General features: G+C 42.5%; 1 protein-coding gene and 1 long non-coding RNA gene across 14 annotated transcripts in view; one reads left to right on the top strand and one right to left on the bottom strand.

The window, feature by feature from the left end:
* The window catches only part of gtf2ird1 (GTF2I repeat domain containing 1), a 183,595-nt gene that overhangs the window by 129,144 nt on the left and 36,999 nt on the right, over nucleotides 1-17,452 (top strand). For 8 of the 13 annotated variants that reach the window (XM_048557305.2, XM_059655254.1, XM_048557298.2 and 5 more), the window contains 6 exons: nucleotides 117-185; nucleotides 3,359-3,451; nucleotides 5,882-5,965; nucleotides 7,114-7,297; nucleotides 8,129-8,157; nucleotides 14,683-14,832. In XM_048557305.2, coding sequence (XP_048413262.1) covers nucleotides 117-185; nucleotides 3,359-3,451; nucleotides 5,882-5,965; nucleotides 7,114-7,297; nucleotides 8,129-8,157; nucleotides 14,683-14,832 — 609 coding nt within the window. The remainder of the gene's footprint in view (nucleotides 1-116; nucleotides 186-3,358; nucleotides 3,452-5,881; nucleotides 5,966-7,113; nucleotides 7,298-8,128; nucleotides 8,158-14,682; nucleotides 14,833-17,452) is intronic. The other 5 variants (XM_048557304.2, XM_048557303.2, XM_048557306.1 and 2 more) reach the window with 3 other exon arrangements.
* Nucleotides 204-17,452, bottom strand: part of LOC125464655 (uncharacterized) — a 136,434-nt gene continuing 119,185 nt past the window's right edge. The window contains exons 3-4 of the long non-coding RNA XR_007250059.2: nucleotides 2,053-2,353; nucleotides 204-511 (exon numbers count right to left, since the gene is read on the bottom strand). This is a non-coding gene — a long non-coding RNA (uncharacterized LOC125464655). The remainder of the gene's footprint in view (nucleotides 512-2,052; nucleotides 2,354-17,452) is intronic.

Raw genomic sequence — 17,452 nt, 5'->3', positions numbered from 1 at the left:
CTAGATGAAATTGTTGAGTGGAAGAAATTCTGCTGTTTTCTGAGTATTGCTGTTCCACTGGTGTTTGAATCATTTAGATTTCAGGATCATTGTAACCATTGTTATGTTTATTCCAGCAACAACACAAGAGCCTCATGACTATGTGAAAGGTGAAGCAACGCAGCTAAAAAGACAGATCCAAACAGGTTTGTGCAATACCATTCATAGTCAGTCAAAGAGAATAACCCTCTCCCCAGTTACCAGACCAAGAGCAGGACATTTAATTCGGAGCTTGTTCCACCATTCACTGAGATCATGACAGTCAATCAGTCTTGTGTTTAGAATTAATCATTTATCGAGCATCAGTTGTCATACCTATAAAGCCGAAGTTACATGACTCCAGGTTATAGTCCAAAGGTTTATTTAAAATCACAAGCTTTCAAAGCACTGCTCCTTTTGTCAGGTGAAGTAGTGGACAACAAATGTTGGAGGGTCTTTCTAAAATTACATCTTTGTGCAGACCTGGAATAAACTGAACAATACATGGAAATTATTGCTATGATCTTGTCAGAGAACATAGAAATCCAAACACTGTGATTAAATGACAAGACTATGTCACAAGCTAACAAAATGTGGAGCTGGATGAACACAGCAGGCCAAGCAGCATCTTAGGAGCACAAAAGCTGACGTTTCGGGCCTAGTCCCTTCGAGGGTCTAGGCCCGAAACGTCAGCTTTTGTGCTCCTAAGATGCTGCTTGGCCTACTGTGTTCATCCAGCTCCACACTTTGTTATCTGGGATTCTCCAGCATCTCCAGAATATCATATTTCTATTCAAAAACAATATTTATTGTATGTAAAAAGAATTCATCACTATCCCCTATGGTTTCTACAGGTTATAGTGTATGCTCAGTTCTATTTGTTACTTTCTACTTTCCAGGAGTTCCATTATCAAATAAAAGCTGGAAAAGTTCATTCTCTTCTTTTGGGGACCAATCCAAATGTATGCCATAGCCGTCCAGAATGTATTTTAGTTACCCAGTTTGAATCAAGTTACAAGATTTGCGGGAAACCGTACATTAGCTATTGGCCAAGTGAGCCCCAACTTCTGAAAGACGTCAGCTCCTTGTCCTGATTGTTGGCACAAATACAGTTACCTTCCCAAATCCTTCCCAACACGTACACCACAATGAGCAACAGACTTAGTATTTTCTTTGCTTAAATGCATGTGTGATGAGTGTTAATTTCCTTTTAGCTGCCACAGCTCAGAGTTATAGCTTGTAGACTATCAAATCTGAAATTGCTTCTTGTCGTTTTCCAAACTGAACTGTTCGTTTTTGTTAGTAAGCACATGCACATAAATTAAACAACCTGTATTTGCTGCCACTATAAGTGCAGACGTGAAGCTCAAACAACTGTGAGGACAGTGCTTGTTGATTGCCTGGATCAAAGAATGGGACTATCTGTAACATTGAGCAATGAACATAAAACATAGAACAGTACAGGTCCTTCGGCCCATGATGTTGTGCCGAACTTTTACCCTAAACCTAAGGCCTGTCTAATCTCAGCCTCTTCCTTTTGCAATCTACCATATGCCTATCTAATAGCCGCTTAAATGCCCCTAATGAGGCTGACTCCACTACCCACTCTGGCAATGCATTCCACGCACCTACCACTCTGAGTAAAGAACGTACCCCCTGACCACTTCCCTATATCTACTTCCACTCACTTTAAAACTATGCCCCCTTGTAATAGCTACCACCACCTTAGGAAAAGTCTCTGGCTGTCCACTCTATCTGTACCTCTGATCATTTTGTAAACCTCTATCAAGTCAAAAGATATTTTAAAAACTGCAGTGCTAATAAAATGTTTTTGAAAAGATATTTTAAATCAATTCAATTCAAATCCTGGGATTGTGTGGTATGTTTACTGCCCTATTAGCAAAACCTGGCAGCCTCACTCACTACCTCTCCGGCTGTCCTACTCCCAATTCCTCAGAGCCTCCTTTTTCATTCATGACCCACTGCATCAAGAGTGAGGGAGTAGGACGGTCAAGGGAGTGGTGTGCAAAGTACCTGGCAGGCGAATGAAATGGAGTGCGGAGCAGGCCAGTGAGTAGGGCTCCAAGCAGAACGACAGAGTGGCGACTGTAGATGGTGAGGGTGAACATTCAGTTGGATGGCCAGCATCATTAGCATGGTGCTGGTGTCTGTAAGTGAAGTGGGTGCTCAGCTCCAGTTCCAGGCACGTATTGACTATATCACTGGCACCTACTTCCTGTTCCTCTGCAGTGGCCAGGGATGCAGTGATTAAACATTGGGATATCTTCACCATTACAGCCTATCTCCATGACAACCCACCATGTTTCACGATGCCCTGAAACAGAAATGCAAACTAATTATAGTTATGTTCCATGCAGCACTCAGATATCCATCTCTAATGGAGTCTCATGACCCTCTTTCTGAGAATTGCTAGCTTTTAGCTGTTTTTATGTTGGTAATGATTGACAGTCTAGCTTCACCTAGTGATCCAGAAATAGGTCACCCTTTCTTTGGTGCTTACATTTCTAACACTGGCCTTACTGATAAACATAGGTAGGATTTTTAACTGTAATTAACTTCATACTTGTTTGATTGCACTCACTTGAGATTCATGCCAGTTTCTTAATTAGGTATTTCCATTTAGATTAAGAAAAAACTGTAGTTCCTACAACTATGTTATATTCTGATTTATATGAATTAAAACCTAGATATTCACAGCACTGCTGAAAGATGTGTAAAATGATGAAGAATGCTGCAATTTTTGAAAGCATTGAGATATTTGATTGTTTGCTGGCTACTGTTCCGTGAATCACCTTGGTAACGTACTCTACATTATTCTCAGCAAAATACTTGAAAATCAGGCAATCGGAAAAACTGCTTTTTGTTCTTTTAACTCCATATCTTAGGGACCAGTGGCTGTGTCTTTGCTCCCAGTGACTGATTTGCTAAAATTGCTCCAAGAATAATACATTGTTCAAAATTTTCAGAGTTAATTCAGCTACTACTGAGACAAAGAGGCTGAAAGTCTATGACACAGTCAGATACTTTAAGGCATATTATATACAGCATAGAATGACACTGTTCGGTCCAGCTGGCCTGTGTTTTTCTTGATCTGACATTATTAGCATATCTTTCTACTTTTCTTCCTCTGTCACGCAACTTTTTAGCCTCCCCATAGAAACCAAAATTAGTAACAGAGTAAGGATAGGGGTGGGGGAGGGGGTGGAGGAGGTTCCTGGCGGGGGGAAAAGGTGCAAGTTTATGGGGAGAGTGGAGGTTGATATTTCAGAAGTCTCTCAATCTCACCCTCCCGTCTAATGTCAGTTTTTCTTTACGCTAGAAACACCAGACAAGACGACAGCAAAGTACCTGACAAATTCAGATGGAAATAAGGTCAACAATTCCCTCAACATTATTGAAGTGACAATCCCAGGTGAGCAAGTGCTCATTTCTGTTTGGGGAGTTACCTGATAAAGATGCTCAGTGAAAGCACAGATCCTAATTCTGAGCTGGTTTTCCACCCATGTCCCTGCCAATGCTGTACCAGCCTTGTGAGAACCGCTTTGCAGAACACCTCCGCTCGGTTCACAACAAACAACTGCACCTCCCAGTCGCGAACCATTTTAACTCCCCCTCCCATTCCTCAGACAACATGTCCATCATGGGCCTCTTGCAGTGCCACAATGATGCCACCCGAAGGTTGGAGGAACAGCAACTCCTATTCCGCTTGGGAACCCTGCAGCCCAATGGTATCAATGTGGACTTCACAAGCTTCAAAATCTCCTTCCACCACTGCATCCCAAAACCAGTCCAGTTTTCCCCCCCCCCCCAACACTGCATCACAAAACCAGTCCAGCCTGCCCCCTCCCCTCCACTGCATCCCAAAACCAGCCCAGCCTGTCTCCACTTCCCTAACCTGTTCTTCCTCTCACCCATCCCTTCCTCCCACCTCAAGCCGCACCTCCATTTCCTACCTACCATCTCATCCCGCCTCCTTGACCTGTCCGTCTTCCCCAAACTGACCTGTCCCCTCCCTACCTCCTCACCTATACTCTCCTCTCACCTATCTTTTTTTCTCCATCTTCGGTCCACCTCCCCCTCTCTCCCTATTTATTCCAGTTCCCTCTCCCCATCCCCCTCTCTGATGAAGGGTCTAGGCCCGAAACGTCAGCTTTTGTGCTGCTGAGATGCTGCTTGTCCTGCTGTGTTCATCCAGCTCCACACTTTGTTATCTTGGATTCTCCAGCATCTGCAGTTCCCGTTATCACTCACTTAGCCTTGTGAGATTTGGGTTTGGTGAAGGGTCATATCACAGCTGTCAGTTGGCCACGCACCCACAGTATGAAACTATCATTCAGCACAAGCACTGTCTAATTTTCTCTTTAATTATTACGATGTTCTACCGATACATGAGACTTAGGGATGCTTCAGTGGAATGCGGTAGTGATGTTTGATCCAGGAATGCATGAAATGCAGAACGCTTTTGAGGGGTTTTTATGATTAGAATTTGATTGAAGTGCAGCCTGAGCATCCCAGTAAAGCCTGTCACTTGAAGCTGCTGCAAACTCTCAGGGGGGCTGGAGGAGACAGGGGCTTTGAATCCTGCTGATGCTAGATAGTCAGGCAATTGGATTAGTAATAGCTATTTCTGAACATTAACCTCGTAACACAATTGACAGTTTGTAGCCATGTCCCTTTGAGGATGAAGCCTAATCCATTATCCAAGGATGAATTTGACTTGAAAGCCGATCTAGCCTCTAGGACAAGACTTGTGACCCCACTGGGGTTGAGAGGTGAGATTTTTGGTGTCATGAGCTTTAATGCAACACTTAGGTCCATGTGGAGCTGAGAGTGATATCTGGCAGGACTCGGAGGTTTACAGCATAGAGGGAGGCCATTTATGATCTCTGTGCCTGTTGGCAAAGACCTGACTCCACTAATCCCATGTTTCAGTTTTCACATTTGGCCTGGAGGCTGTCTAAATGCTGCTTAAATGTTACAAGAGTTTCTGACCGAACCGACCTTTGAGGCAATGTGTTCCCGCCATCCTCCTGAGTGGAAAAAGTTTCTCCTCAACTCTCATCTTAGCCTTTTATCTCTTAAATCTATGGCCCCTGGTCATTGATCGTACTAATAGAAGATGGGCCTTCCTATTCGTGTCTCTCAGCCTGTGGCCTTTTGCAATCCTTGTGTTTATTTTGTTGGTGAGTCTGTCCTAATGAACTGCTGTCTTGGGCCTGATTGCTGCTTGTGCAGCAAAAAATTATCTGAGTACATCAACTACCGCCCCCCGCCCCCCAACTCTGTTTCTGTTCATTCACACCTGCCTCCCAAACCTAACAGCCCTGCAACTCCTCCACTACTTGACTGAAACTCCTCTTCCCTGCCCCCCCACCCCTCCCCAACAAATTGCTCATCAACCCAACCTGGGATTACACAAGGTCTAAGGCATTAAAGTAGGATTGCCCTGGAAATAATTTTGGGAAGCACTGCCCTGGGGTCTTGCTGAGGGCAATTTGCATTGCTGTTTGCTCCAGTACTTATCCTTTGAGCTTGTGAGAATTGTTATGCACCAGTTGAGGAAACAAATTGGCCCAGAAACAATGAGTCGGTAAACTCCTGTCAACTGTATTATAAAACCCAGTGCTCTAGGCCCATGATTACTCAGTCTAGGGTGGTGAAAACCCCATGTTTTCTGTTATGACTAGGTAAAACTCAAGACAGTAACCAGTGTGATCCTGCTGAAGGACCTTGTAAAGTGCCTTATGTAAATGGTGGATGTCTGTTCCTGGAGGAGCATCTGTAGTTTTGACTTGATGGTCTGTGGAGCCCAACTCTAGTTCTGGAAATTTTTAATTTGCAGAAAATTACGATGCAAAGCTCACGAGAGTGGACATTGCCAATAACCTACGGGAGCAAGTTCAGGACCTGTTCAATCGCAAATATGGTAATGGGGACATGGGAAGGGTCGCATTCAGCACTGTTACATTATTTGTGGATGAGTTTAAATCAGAACGGCTGCTCTGTTTGTAGTTGCAAATAAGTGGGACTAAGTTACAATATCCCGATATGTTACTCCCTCTTTCACCTGCTTTGGAGAGAGTGAGCGAGAGAGCGTGGAGGGTTGCATAAATCATGCTAAGTGGACAGTGCAAGAGTAGAGGTTTCATTTTAGTATTTTATAGAGCTTCATAAACTTGGACAGTGAGCAACAACAGCAGCTTGCATTCATATAGCACCTTTAATGCAGAAAGGAATCCAACGGCACATCACTTGCACAATCAGAAGATGGATTGCTTGAAAGAATGTATTAGGCAGCATGAACTTAATCAAAGAGTATACGGGTTATGCTATTCATTGGTCCATTAGCGAATGAATTATTTTCTTCATTGTATTCCCTCCAGAGTTTCAACTTTGTCACATACTTTGCTTAAGGACAAATTTCCCAGCTGACCGGGATTCGGACTTAGCTAAAGGAAGGAAGGCAAAAGTAAAATCTTGTAGTTGTATAGCACCTGTCACAGCTTCAGTAAGTTTCAAAGCACTTCACTGTCACCCCAGTACTTTAGAAGTATGGTCAGTTTTGTATTGTTTTAACTACAGCAGTGTCTCTACAGGCAGGAGACACGCCCAATGCCTCTGCGAACATAATGGACAGAGGAATTCAGACGCATATTAAACAGTTGCATCACAGTAATCATTTTTAAGCTCATATTTCAATAGGTTTCTCAGCAGTATTAGAAATTCCATGTCCTTGATTAAGACCACTCAAAGTTAATTGTTACTTTGCACATATATTATTAATCAATTCTGAGTTGATCACAAAGCTAGATTATCTCTGCTCTAGAAATGTTAAGGATACACTTCTTTTTCCCCACCCCCCTCACTGTTGAGCACTGAATAAGATGAGGTAGAGAACTACCTAACTGTTGCTTGGTGCTCCCTTCCACACAGCAGTTGAGGTTGGTAATTCATCATGTGTGTCATCATTCTGTGTCCCAGTCATCTGTGTCAGTCCTTGTTTATGTTGGTTTGTACACTCCATAAACATTGCAGAGCTGTGAGTGTGATTGCCTCACTTCTTGTTATTTATAGGAGAAGCTTTAGGTATAAAATATCCCGTGCAAGTTCCATATAAACGGATAAAAAGCAACCCTGGCTCTGTTATAATCGAAGGGCTTCCGCCTGGCATACCGTTTCGAAAACCCTGCACATTTGGATCCCAGAACCTGGAGAGGATCTTGGCCGTGGCTGACAAAATCAAATTCACCATAACCAGGTAACCTCTATCAAACCAAACCTGCGAGCTCCTCTGTTTTGACAAAAACAACTGTAATTTGTCAATTATTTCATTGTACCAGTATTTCTCCATTCATCCATGCAAGTCAATGTGTACTGCACTTCCCCCACTGTTTCAACATCCTATGGTGTGGAAACCAGAATTATACACATTCTGCTCTTCCACTGATCCACCACAAACATATGAAATCTGAAAGGAACCTGACAGTGGATACTGGAGGATATTTCCCTTGGCATGGGAGTCTGGAATTAACAGTCACAGACATGGAATGATGGGGCCATCTATTTAGAACCAAGGTGTGGAGAAATTGCTTCATTGAAGAGGGTTGTAAATCTTTAACCTAGAGCGTGGTAGATGCCCTGTTGTTGAGTGTGTTTCACACAGACATGACAGATTTATTGATATCCATTAGATTATCGCTCATTATTCTAACATCCTCATTGGACAATGCAGTCAACGCAGGAACCAATCTGTTCATCTTTGCACTTTCTTTAGGACAGGTCTATATCTTTCCTTACTAACACAACCAAAACAGTGCGCGGTACTCCAGATCTCAGCATAGTTGCAGTGATGATATTTTTTTTTAAAACATGGTTGTGATAGAGTGAGTCAAAGAATAACATGGATAATGTATAAAGGTGGCATTGAGGCAGAAGATTGACTGTGGTCTTAATGAATTGCTAGCCAGGCTTAAAGGGCCACATGGCTTTTATTCTCATTTTTCTGATGTCCTCACAGGCTCAGTCACACTACATTCTGATGAATGGTTTCACACACTTGTAAAACTTGTATGCTTTTGTCATTTTACAGGCCTTTCCAAGGACTCATTCCCAAACCCGGTAAGGACACAAAGTTACCATCTACGTCCATTGTATCCTAACCCTGGGTAATCATAGTAAATTCATAAATTTGCTTCTCTGAGTGACTGTGCTAAAGGGGAATCATTGATTTTAGGAATGAGACCCTAGAAAGTGATTACAGATCAGTTACACTGCCAATTCTCCCTCGTTGGTGTAAATGAGGTCAGGTAACATGTCCCAGAAACAAATTCCCGAATCCTCATCCCCAATATGCACTTGTAGTGGAGAAGATTTCCATTGAGAGCACACATTCATAAGATTGACCTTCTCTTTGAGTGAGATATAAGACAGAGAGAGCTGACAATATATCTGATCCTGTCATAGCTTGTTGGTGTATACATAGATAGGATTGTGTGCTGGAGACCTGACCAATGTAAGGAAAGTCTTCTACTCTACTCAGTAGACAATAATAAAGCTCAGAAAAATCTTCAGCATGGTTCACGGGAAGTATTATGGGCTGTGCTTCACTGGATAATTGCTGACATTATCTCTGACTGACAGGAAAATGGATTGGTCTTGTGTGGGTATGCAGACTGAGCCCACCAACAGCTGAATGGCAGGAGCTGGTTCTCGGATTGGTGCCCCACCCACAGTAGATCACTGACTTGCTCCAAGGAATGCATTGAACTAAAGCAGCTACCATTTCAAGCCCTATAGCACTTGTAGCTGCTAGGCTATCTCCTGACCCTGCAAAATAAGCACTGGACCACCTCTGTTCCTAGAGAAATTGAGACCATCTTGCATTCCCCACTTGGAAGCAGAACCTATTTGGCAATTAGAAAACATACAAAATGTATCTTCCCAAAAATGAAGATATTGAGGTTGATGCACTCGGTGCACCACTCTGTGAAGGTCACTATCACTTGGTCTAATTAGAAACTCAGCATGCCTCACTGTTTCAATTGAGATTGGATAGCATGAAGCATTGTGTAAGAGAATTGTGGTAAAGGGGTTAATGGTGATGTTTTATTGGCTCCACTCATTTTACTGATATCACACACAATCTTTGGGAGCTGTACTCCATCTCTGTAGATCACCTAAGAGTTTCCTACGGCCCTAATAATTGTACCTAACCAAATGTAGCTGTATTTATTGCTATTGTGCAATTAATTAATTATCTAACAGTGCCTCTTCTGTAGATATTGTACAACTGAGTATCCTTCACTAACCTGTGGATAAGCCCAAGATAAAGGTAGATTGGTGACAGTGAACTACCTCAAACAATCCTTAGTGAGCAGCACAAAATGGCAGAGTGGGCACATACCACAAAGTAACTAGGAGTGGTCTTCTGGCAAGATCCCACATGAGTTGTTAGGGAGGAAAGTTGCTGTGTACATGATCAGTATGTAAAACTATGGTAAATAGCCATTGTCACTTGTTTGACCGGATTATTTGGTGCTTGTGATGATAACATTTGAACCATTCAAATTACTAGTTCGCTGAATGGCCGTTTGACTGGTTATTCGATCTTGTTCTCAATCATGATTATACTACAGGATCATGTCATATTGTTTGTGGGAAAATGGAAGGCTTGAATAGCGTGTGCAAAAATGGTGACTGTGGGTGGAAATTTATCTGACTTGGCTTGGAAGGACATGGTGAAGCCAGAGTTCAGAGGTTACCCTGTCAGCTGTGAACACATTGCCAGACCTTGGATGTGCTTTGTCAGTACGGCTGCAGGACTGAATCTTATTCCCTGATAGGTTCCACAAGAATATGTTATCACCACTTGGAAGCATCTTCCAGCATTTCCAGGTTCAAGGTGTCAGGGCCTATATGGATAGGCAAGATGAGAAGGCATCCTAAATCTGCACAAAAGAAGCATTTTAACCAAGTTGCATGTCTTTTTTGGGTCTCCTCCTCACCACCATCTCTGAGCTTCCTCCACAACTATTGCCTCCTTTCAGACTCTGTCTAAGCCACTGTCTCCATAACTTTGTTTAAACACAGAAATGTTCATATACATATGACAGTATGAAATGTCCCTGAGTCAAGAGAGTGATGTGGCAGATGGAATTAGTTTTAAAGAAATGATTAAAGCGTTTTTGTTCTAAGAAACAACTCAAAGCTTTACATTATTTTTAAGGAGAAAAACAAGTAAAAGGTCATGGCTACAGATTTCTTTTAAATGATAAAATACTTGAAGGTGATCAGAGGCTCTTCAGAGCTTTCCATAATTTGTATGAAATGTTAATCAGTCTAACACAATCTGCCTTCAGGCTCTGAATGCTCAAAATGCTTCTAGACTACAATTTCAGATACAATGCATATTGGATATCAGAGATCAAAGTATGTTACTTCACAGGATTCCCCCTGAGATTTTCTCAAGGGCTACGATCTAGTTTTCAAGCGTTCCTTTTTCAATCTCTCTCATCTTTTATGAGGTGGTGTAATCATATAGTAACATTACCTTCTATGGGTATATTGAACGATTGGGTATTTGCACTTGCACAGAAGCAGAATTAGAAGAATTCATTATTATCCTCAGTAATCATCGTCAATCTATTATACTTAATGCACACGAGATGGACACATTTCCTAGATGCTATAGTACTGAAATTGGCACAGGACAACAAGCATAAGTTAGCAACAATTTTTTTAAACGTAACCGTTATAGATGGGAAAAGAAGATAAGTTAATTAAATCATATTTTATTTTCTTCTCTTCTGTCCAGAGGGATATATGTTTTTTTCAAATGTTTCTTGTCTTCCTGTCTTCAAGGATGGAAATTTGTCTGATGTGGGCTGTGACATATTTTCCCCAAATCTCAAAATGTTAAGTTTAAATTAAAAATAACCCAGAACAAATTCTTTAACCCTGAAAATGAAATATGTTTTAATTATGCATTCAAACTTGGGAGTTGATTGTCACAACATATGCACACATAAGCGTACAATGAGGCGAGTGGGAGGTAAAGAAAGGAAAAAGTTTCCAGCTAAGAATAATTTCAAAAACAGAAATTAAAGATCTGGATGTTAATTCGCATGATTTTTGTCAGAGTCCCAAAATTGGTGTCCAGTTAAGTTATTTTTCCATAAAGAAAAACCCATCTCAGTTTCAGGTGGGTGCAGTCGGAAAGTTACACAATTCACTTTACAATTGATGTAGGTATGTCACAAAAATCATTTGGTGTACAGACTTTGACACTCGGGCAAAGGCATTTTCTCCTTTAACCAGGTTTTGAAGGGGATTTAGATGGGAGCCAACCTTAGCTAAGCCTGAGGTTTAGTTGTTGTCACTGGTCAGATTGCTAACAAACTGATGTTAATGACAGACTAGATTTTGTTTTAAACTAGATTTTGTTTTAAACCAGACTGAGACAAATGCTCAGAAAATGCATTATTAAAGTGTTTTTATTCAAAGAGCACAGGAGCTTTGAACATGTGATGAGGCCATGAAGGAGTCAGTTCCAGTTTAAACATTCGTCTCTGTCTCTCAGGCCAGGGGTTCAGTGTTCACCTTTAGTGATCAATGGGGCTATTAACACCTCTACAGGTATAACAAGGTTAATCTTCTAGTCCATGTCAAAACCTATTGGACATTGTATGAGATAGATGTTAGTTTGTTGGCACCACTTCATAGAACATAGAACAGTACAGCACAGAACAGGCCCTTCAGCCCACAATGTTGTGCCGACCATTGATCCTCATGTATGCACCCTCAAATTTCTGTGACCATATGCATGTCCAGCAGTCTCTTAAATGTCCCCAATCACCTTGCTTCCACAACTGCTGCTGGCAACGCATTCCATGCTCTCTCAACTCTCTGTGTAAAGAACCCGCCTCTGACATCCCCTCTATACTTTCCTCCAACCAGCTTAAAACTATGACCCCTCGTGTTAGCCATTTCTGCCCTGGGAAATAGTCTCTGGCTATCAACTCTATCTATGCCTCTCATTATCTTGTATACCTCAATTAGGTCCCCTCTCCTCCTCCTTTTCTCCAATGAAAAGAGTCCGAGCTCAGTTAACCTCTCTTCATAAGATATGCCCTCCAGTCCAGGCAGCATCCTGGTAAACCTCCTCTGAACCCTCTCCAAAGCATCCACATCTTTCCGATAATAGGGCGACCAGAACTGGACGCAGTATTCCAAGTGCGGTCTAACCAAAGTTTTATAGAGCTGCAACAAGATCTCACGACTCTTAAACTTGATCCCCCTGCTAATGAAAGCCAAAACACCATATGCTTTCTTAACAACCCTGTCCACTTGGGTGGCCATTTTAAGGGATCTATGTATCTGCACGCCAAGATCCCTCTGTTCCTCCACCCTGCTAAAAATCCTATCCTTAATCCTGTACTCAGCTTTCAAATTTGACCTTCCAAAATGCATCACCTCGCATTTATCCAGGTTGAACTCCTTCTGCCACCTCTCAGCCCATCTCTGCATCCTGTCAGTGTCCCGCTGCAGCCTACAACAGCCCTCTATACTGTCAACGTCACCTCTAACCTTTGTGTCGTCTGCAAACTTTCTGACCCATCCTTCAATCCCCTCATCCAAGTCATTAATAAAAATTGCAAACAGTAGAGGCCCAAGGACAGAGCCCTGTGGAACACCACTCACCACTGACTTCCAGGCAGAATATTTTCCTTCTACTACCACTCGCTGTCTTCTGTTGGCCAGCCAATTCTGTATCCAGACAGCTAAGTTCCCCTGTATCCCATTCTTCCTGACCTTCTGAATGAGCCTACCATGGGGAATCTTATCAAATGCCTTGCTGAAGTCCATATACACCACATCCACAGCTCGACCCTCATCAACTTTTCTAGTCACATCCTCAAAGAACTCCATAAGGTTTGTGAGAAACAGACTGGTAAAGACAAATGTAGGTTCCCCCACATACAGAAATGGGGGAATGTATAATAGGGGACAGAGAAATGGTTGAGGAACTGAATACATACTTTGGTTCTGTCTTCACAAAAGACAACACAAATCGGATACCAGAATTGTTGCAGGATGCGGGATGCAGGATTTAGTGAGGGGGAAGAACTGAGGGAGATCTATATTGGTAGAGAAATGGTGCTGAGATAACGGTTGGGATTGAAGGCTGATAAATCCCCAGGGCCTGATAATCTACATCCCAGAGTACGTAAGGAAATAGCTCTAGAAGTAGTGGATGCATTGGTGGCTTCAGGCTGTCTTTTTTTCCTCAGTCACTTGCAGCCTGCAAACACAAAAGAATAGTAGAGGCTGCATCTCCCCAGATTATGAAACTCCAGGAGAATGAGATCTGAGCTTAATCCTGACAAATGCTGATTGAAGCTTTCCAGAAATTACATTCAACTTGAATCCTACGATTGACCGAAGCCATGTTTAGTCCATAGAAGTCAACCTTAAAATGTATACAATAAAATAGAGTTTTGTGAGGATGTGGTTTTGTGGACATGACCCTGACTCACTTCCACAAGGAAAAAGGCCATAAACATGGTTTCTGTGGACTGTGAGGGCACAGCTAAATGGATGCATAATTCTCTACTACAATCACTGTATTAAATAATTCACAATTTATGAGGCATTTCTGAGATGCAATAGATAATACACAGTGCAAATTTTTCTATGATAAAACTGTTTAATGTTAAATTATCCAATTTAATGTTCATTCCAATAGCATTCACTATATTTTCCCCCATATAGTAGCCCTGGAACTATTATCAGGCATAAGCTAGATTCTCTAGTCGTTTGTAAGAAATTCATTACTTCAGTGAATTCAAGTTTTCCTGGTTCTCACATAGATGAATATTCCATTGTTAAAAGGTTTAATTCTGTTCTGTCCCTTTTATGGACCCTTTTTCTTTTCCGCTTCTCCCCCCCCCCCCCCCCCCCCCCATCCCCTTGTCAGTGCAACTCCCTGTCACAGTCCCACAATCCATTGTTTTCCACCCTTGACAGACCCTCTATACAGCGCCCTCCCCTACATTCATTGGCAGCCTATCTTTCCTCTTAGCAGCTGCTGTCCCCGTTTGCAGCTCTTCACTGCCTTTTGCAGCCTCACTTACCTACTCCAAGGGTCCCTAAGCACCGGCCTTGCTTCTCGCCCACCCCTGTCCTCCTGCAGCAGACATGGCAGTCTCACTCACTGCTGCCGCCCACCTCCTCCAGTTGCAGGCTGCTTCTCTCATGTTACTGTGAGCCTTCCAGCAACAAATGGAAGAGCGAAAGAGCTTGCGACTGGATGGGCAGTTCCCCACAGATTCTGTCCATTCCATTTTTGGGATCTCTCATTGGCCACCTGCATGATTGAATTTTCCTGGGCATTTTGTGGGGGTGAATCTTTCGGTTGTCACAGCCATGTGTTTGGAGCATTGTTGGGCATGGAGCAGGCCTCAGTGAACCATTCCCAACAATGCAAGGTGCCAGGCCTTCAGTGCTCCCTTATATTATGGACCACCTGACAGGCCCACTTTATCTTCATCTTGAAGAGTGATTTCTTTAAAGCCCTCCTCACTGGCCTCTCTGCTTCCACCCTCTACGCATTCAGCTAATCCACAACTCTGCATTTCCCACAAGGCCTGCACACTCATCAACCTTATCCTCACCCAGTGCCGCTGGCTGCCTGTGTCCCCGCAAAAGAATTTCAAGATCCTCAGAAGGCAAAATGCTGCTGGAAATCTGAAATAAAAACAGAAAATGCTGGAAACACTCAACGAAATGAAGAAGGTAGGGTCACACTTTCAGATCTATGACGCTTCGTCAAAATTGTCTGAACTGTTTCCTGCATTCCAACAGTGACTACTCTTTGAAATCCCTTGGCTATGAAACATTTTGCTCTACGATATAAATATTGAAGTTCTTTACTCTTTCCTCCCTTCTGAGTGAGGAGGTTGTCAGAACGGGCAGCATAATGGTGGCTTTCACTGTGATACTAATGGAGCTGACTACTCAGTCCACATTGGAAAGTACTGGCTCCATGATTTGTTTGAAGCCTTGAGATAATTTGGAGCTGAACTCCTCCCTGTCTCAGGAGATTGTGTTCGAGGTCTTGTTTGATGGCCTGCCCAATGAGTCTGGCATTTCCTGCACAACTTCCACTAACCTCTTTGGTAGCCTCGACCCCCTGACTACATTTTGTACAGCAAAGTCAGTAGTAGCCTTGCCCACTGGTGTACTGGTACCTGTGCCATCCTCTTCCCCTTCTCCAGCTCCTGTAAACTTGGATCCAGTGAATCACAATGTGCAAGAAACCAGCCTGCAAAGTGTGCTACTGTCTGGGCTGGTTCTGAGAATCTGGTTGAGTGACAGTGCTTCTTCCTGAAGACTTGCCTACACTTTTTCAGGGGGTACAAGGGCTTCCATATTTTCAGTGCTGAAAAGAACATGAATTAGCATGTGGTGGGAAGCATAGGAAGAATTGGATTCTAGATGGTTATTCTACAGTGTGTATGGGATGGGAAGGGCGTCCAAAGGGATACAATGATCACGTTGAAGAATTGCTGTACAATACCTCCACCAAAGTTTGAATGCACATCACAACCTTTCACACCTATAAAAATTGACCAACCTTGGCTCAATTTAAATATCCTCTAGTCCCACAACCCTCCGACATGTCCACACTATCATTCTGGTCTCTTAAGTATCTCCAATTCTGAAGAAGGGTCCCAACCCAAAACGTCAGCTTTCCTGCTCCTCTGATGCTGCCTGGCCTGCTGTGTTCATCCAGCTCCACACTATATGTTATATCTGTTTAAAGCATCCACCTTATTTCCTGGGATTTTGTCTGAGTTGTTTTGTTAAATAGGCCTCATAACCCCTACTCATCCACACCTCATCACCCATTAATAGTCCCATGCATCGTTTGTGCCAACCTATCCCCCACCCACCACCTTTACCCTATAAATCCTCCATGCAAACTCATCAGCTATGTACCAAGAGCAGACAAAAACAACCAAGTGGAGTTGAAATAAAAAAATTAAATATGCATTACTGTCTTTGAAATTCCATTTATGAAAGCCCATTCAACATTTTTAAAAACCAACAAACACTTAATTCCTTATTAAGCTAACAGGTTTGCATTCATAAAGTCAAATCAAAGGCATCTGATCCTTTAACTTCCTCTTAAAACTGTCACTCAAACTATAAATGGACAATCTTCTGCAGGGGTAATTGCAGGTTTTTGAAAGCAGCCAAGTATTAATAATGATCTAATGGTAGTCATTGTGACAATATCAAAGCCAGTTATTGTAACTACTGGAGCAGATTTTTTTTTAGTGCTCACTGACCTGGGCAGGCATTTTGTCTAATTTTTAAAGGGCTGAGGATCTAACTAACTGCACAACTTGACCTTTATCTCTCCCACATAACCTTTAGTGACAAAGTTACAAATTTAAGGCTCTTCCTACAATGGAAATGGACTGTGGCAGAAATAAGATTGGAAATTCCTGATCGTGGTTACATTTGCTGTTTATAATGGCCTGGCGCCTTTTCTGCCATGTTTTATTAACACAAGATGTTGTTGCATAACCACGGGTGCAACTCTGCCCCGTCCATGGTAGCAAGGAGTCTTTCTTTGAGGGGGTAAGAGTGCACACGTGAGCTCTTCCTATTCGACACCTATGTTGCTGCCCTGAATTCCATACCATCTTCTCCCACAAGATAGGTAGTGTACTTAGTGAGAGGTATATCAGCTACTTGGAGATTGTAGTTGTTGTGATAGAACAGCTGAAATGTGGGCAGTGTGGTGTAGTGAAACTGTAGTGAAATAATTGTTGGAGATTGAAAGGAGTGGTGAAAGGAGTTTGTAATCCTATCATTGTTGCTGTTATGAGGCTGCGGGGTGAACAGAGAACAGTATCCTCACCTCAACTCGAGTAGGATTATTACATTTTGTGAGACATTGCAGCCACACCCTGATTTCAGTGATCCTGACATTGATGTGCTCTGCACTGTCTACTCATGAGGCAATACCTCATTTGCTGTAGCACGTATGGATGCCTCTGGATTTCTGGTCCGGTGTAACTTTTGCAAGAGAAAGCAACATTGATCAAAACATGTATTTAACCGAACTTCTTCCTTTGTAAAACAAACGAAACAGGCAGAGCAACTAACAGTTTCCTCACTCAGAATACAAGCCAAAAGACAATAAACATGAAACAAAAACAGAAGTTGCTGGAAAAACTCAACAGTTCTGGCAGCATCTGTGGAGAGAAGACAGAATTAATGTTTTGGGTCCAGCGAGCCGCCTTTAGAACTTCCGTTCTGAAACGTTAACTCTGCTTTCTCTCCACACATGCTGCCAGAGCTGGTGAGTCTTTCAAGCAATTTCTGATTTTGTCTGATCACC

This window comes from Stegostoma tigrinum, chromosome 27 (assembly GCF_030684315.1).
Source record: "Stegostoma tigrinum isolate sSteTig4 chromosome 27, sSteTig4.hap1, whole genome shotgun sequence".
NCBI lineage: Eukaryota > Metazoa > Chordata > Chondrichthyes > Orectolobiformes > Stegostomatidae > Stegostoma > Stegostoma tigrinum.
Note: the sequence above shows the minus strand (reverse complement) of the source record. Positions and strands in the feature narration are given on the sequence as shown.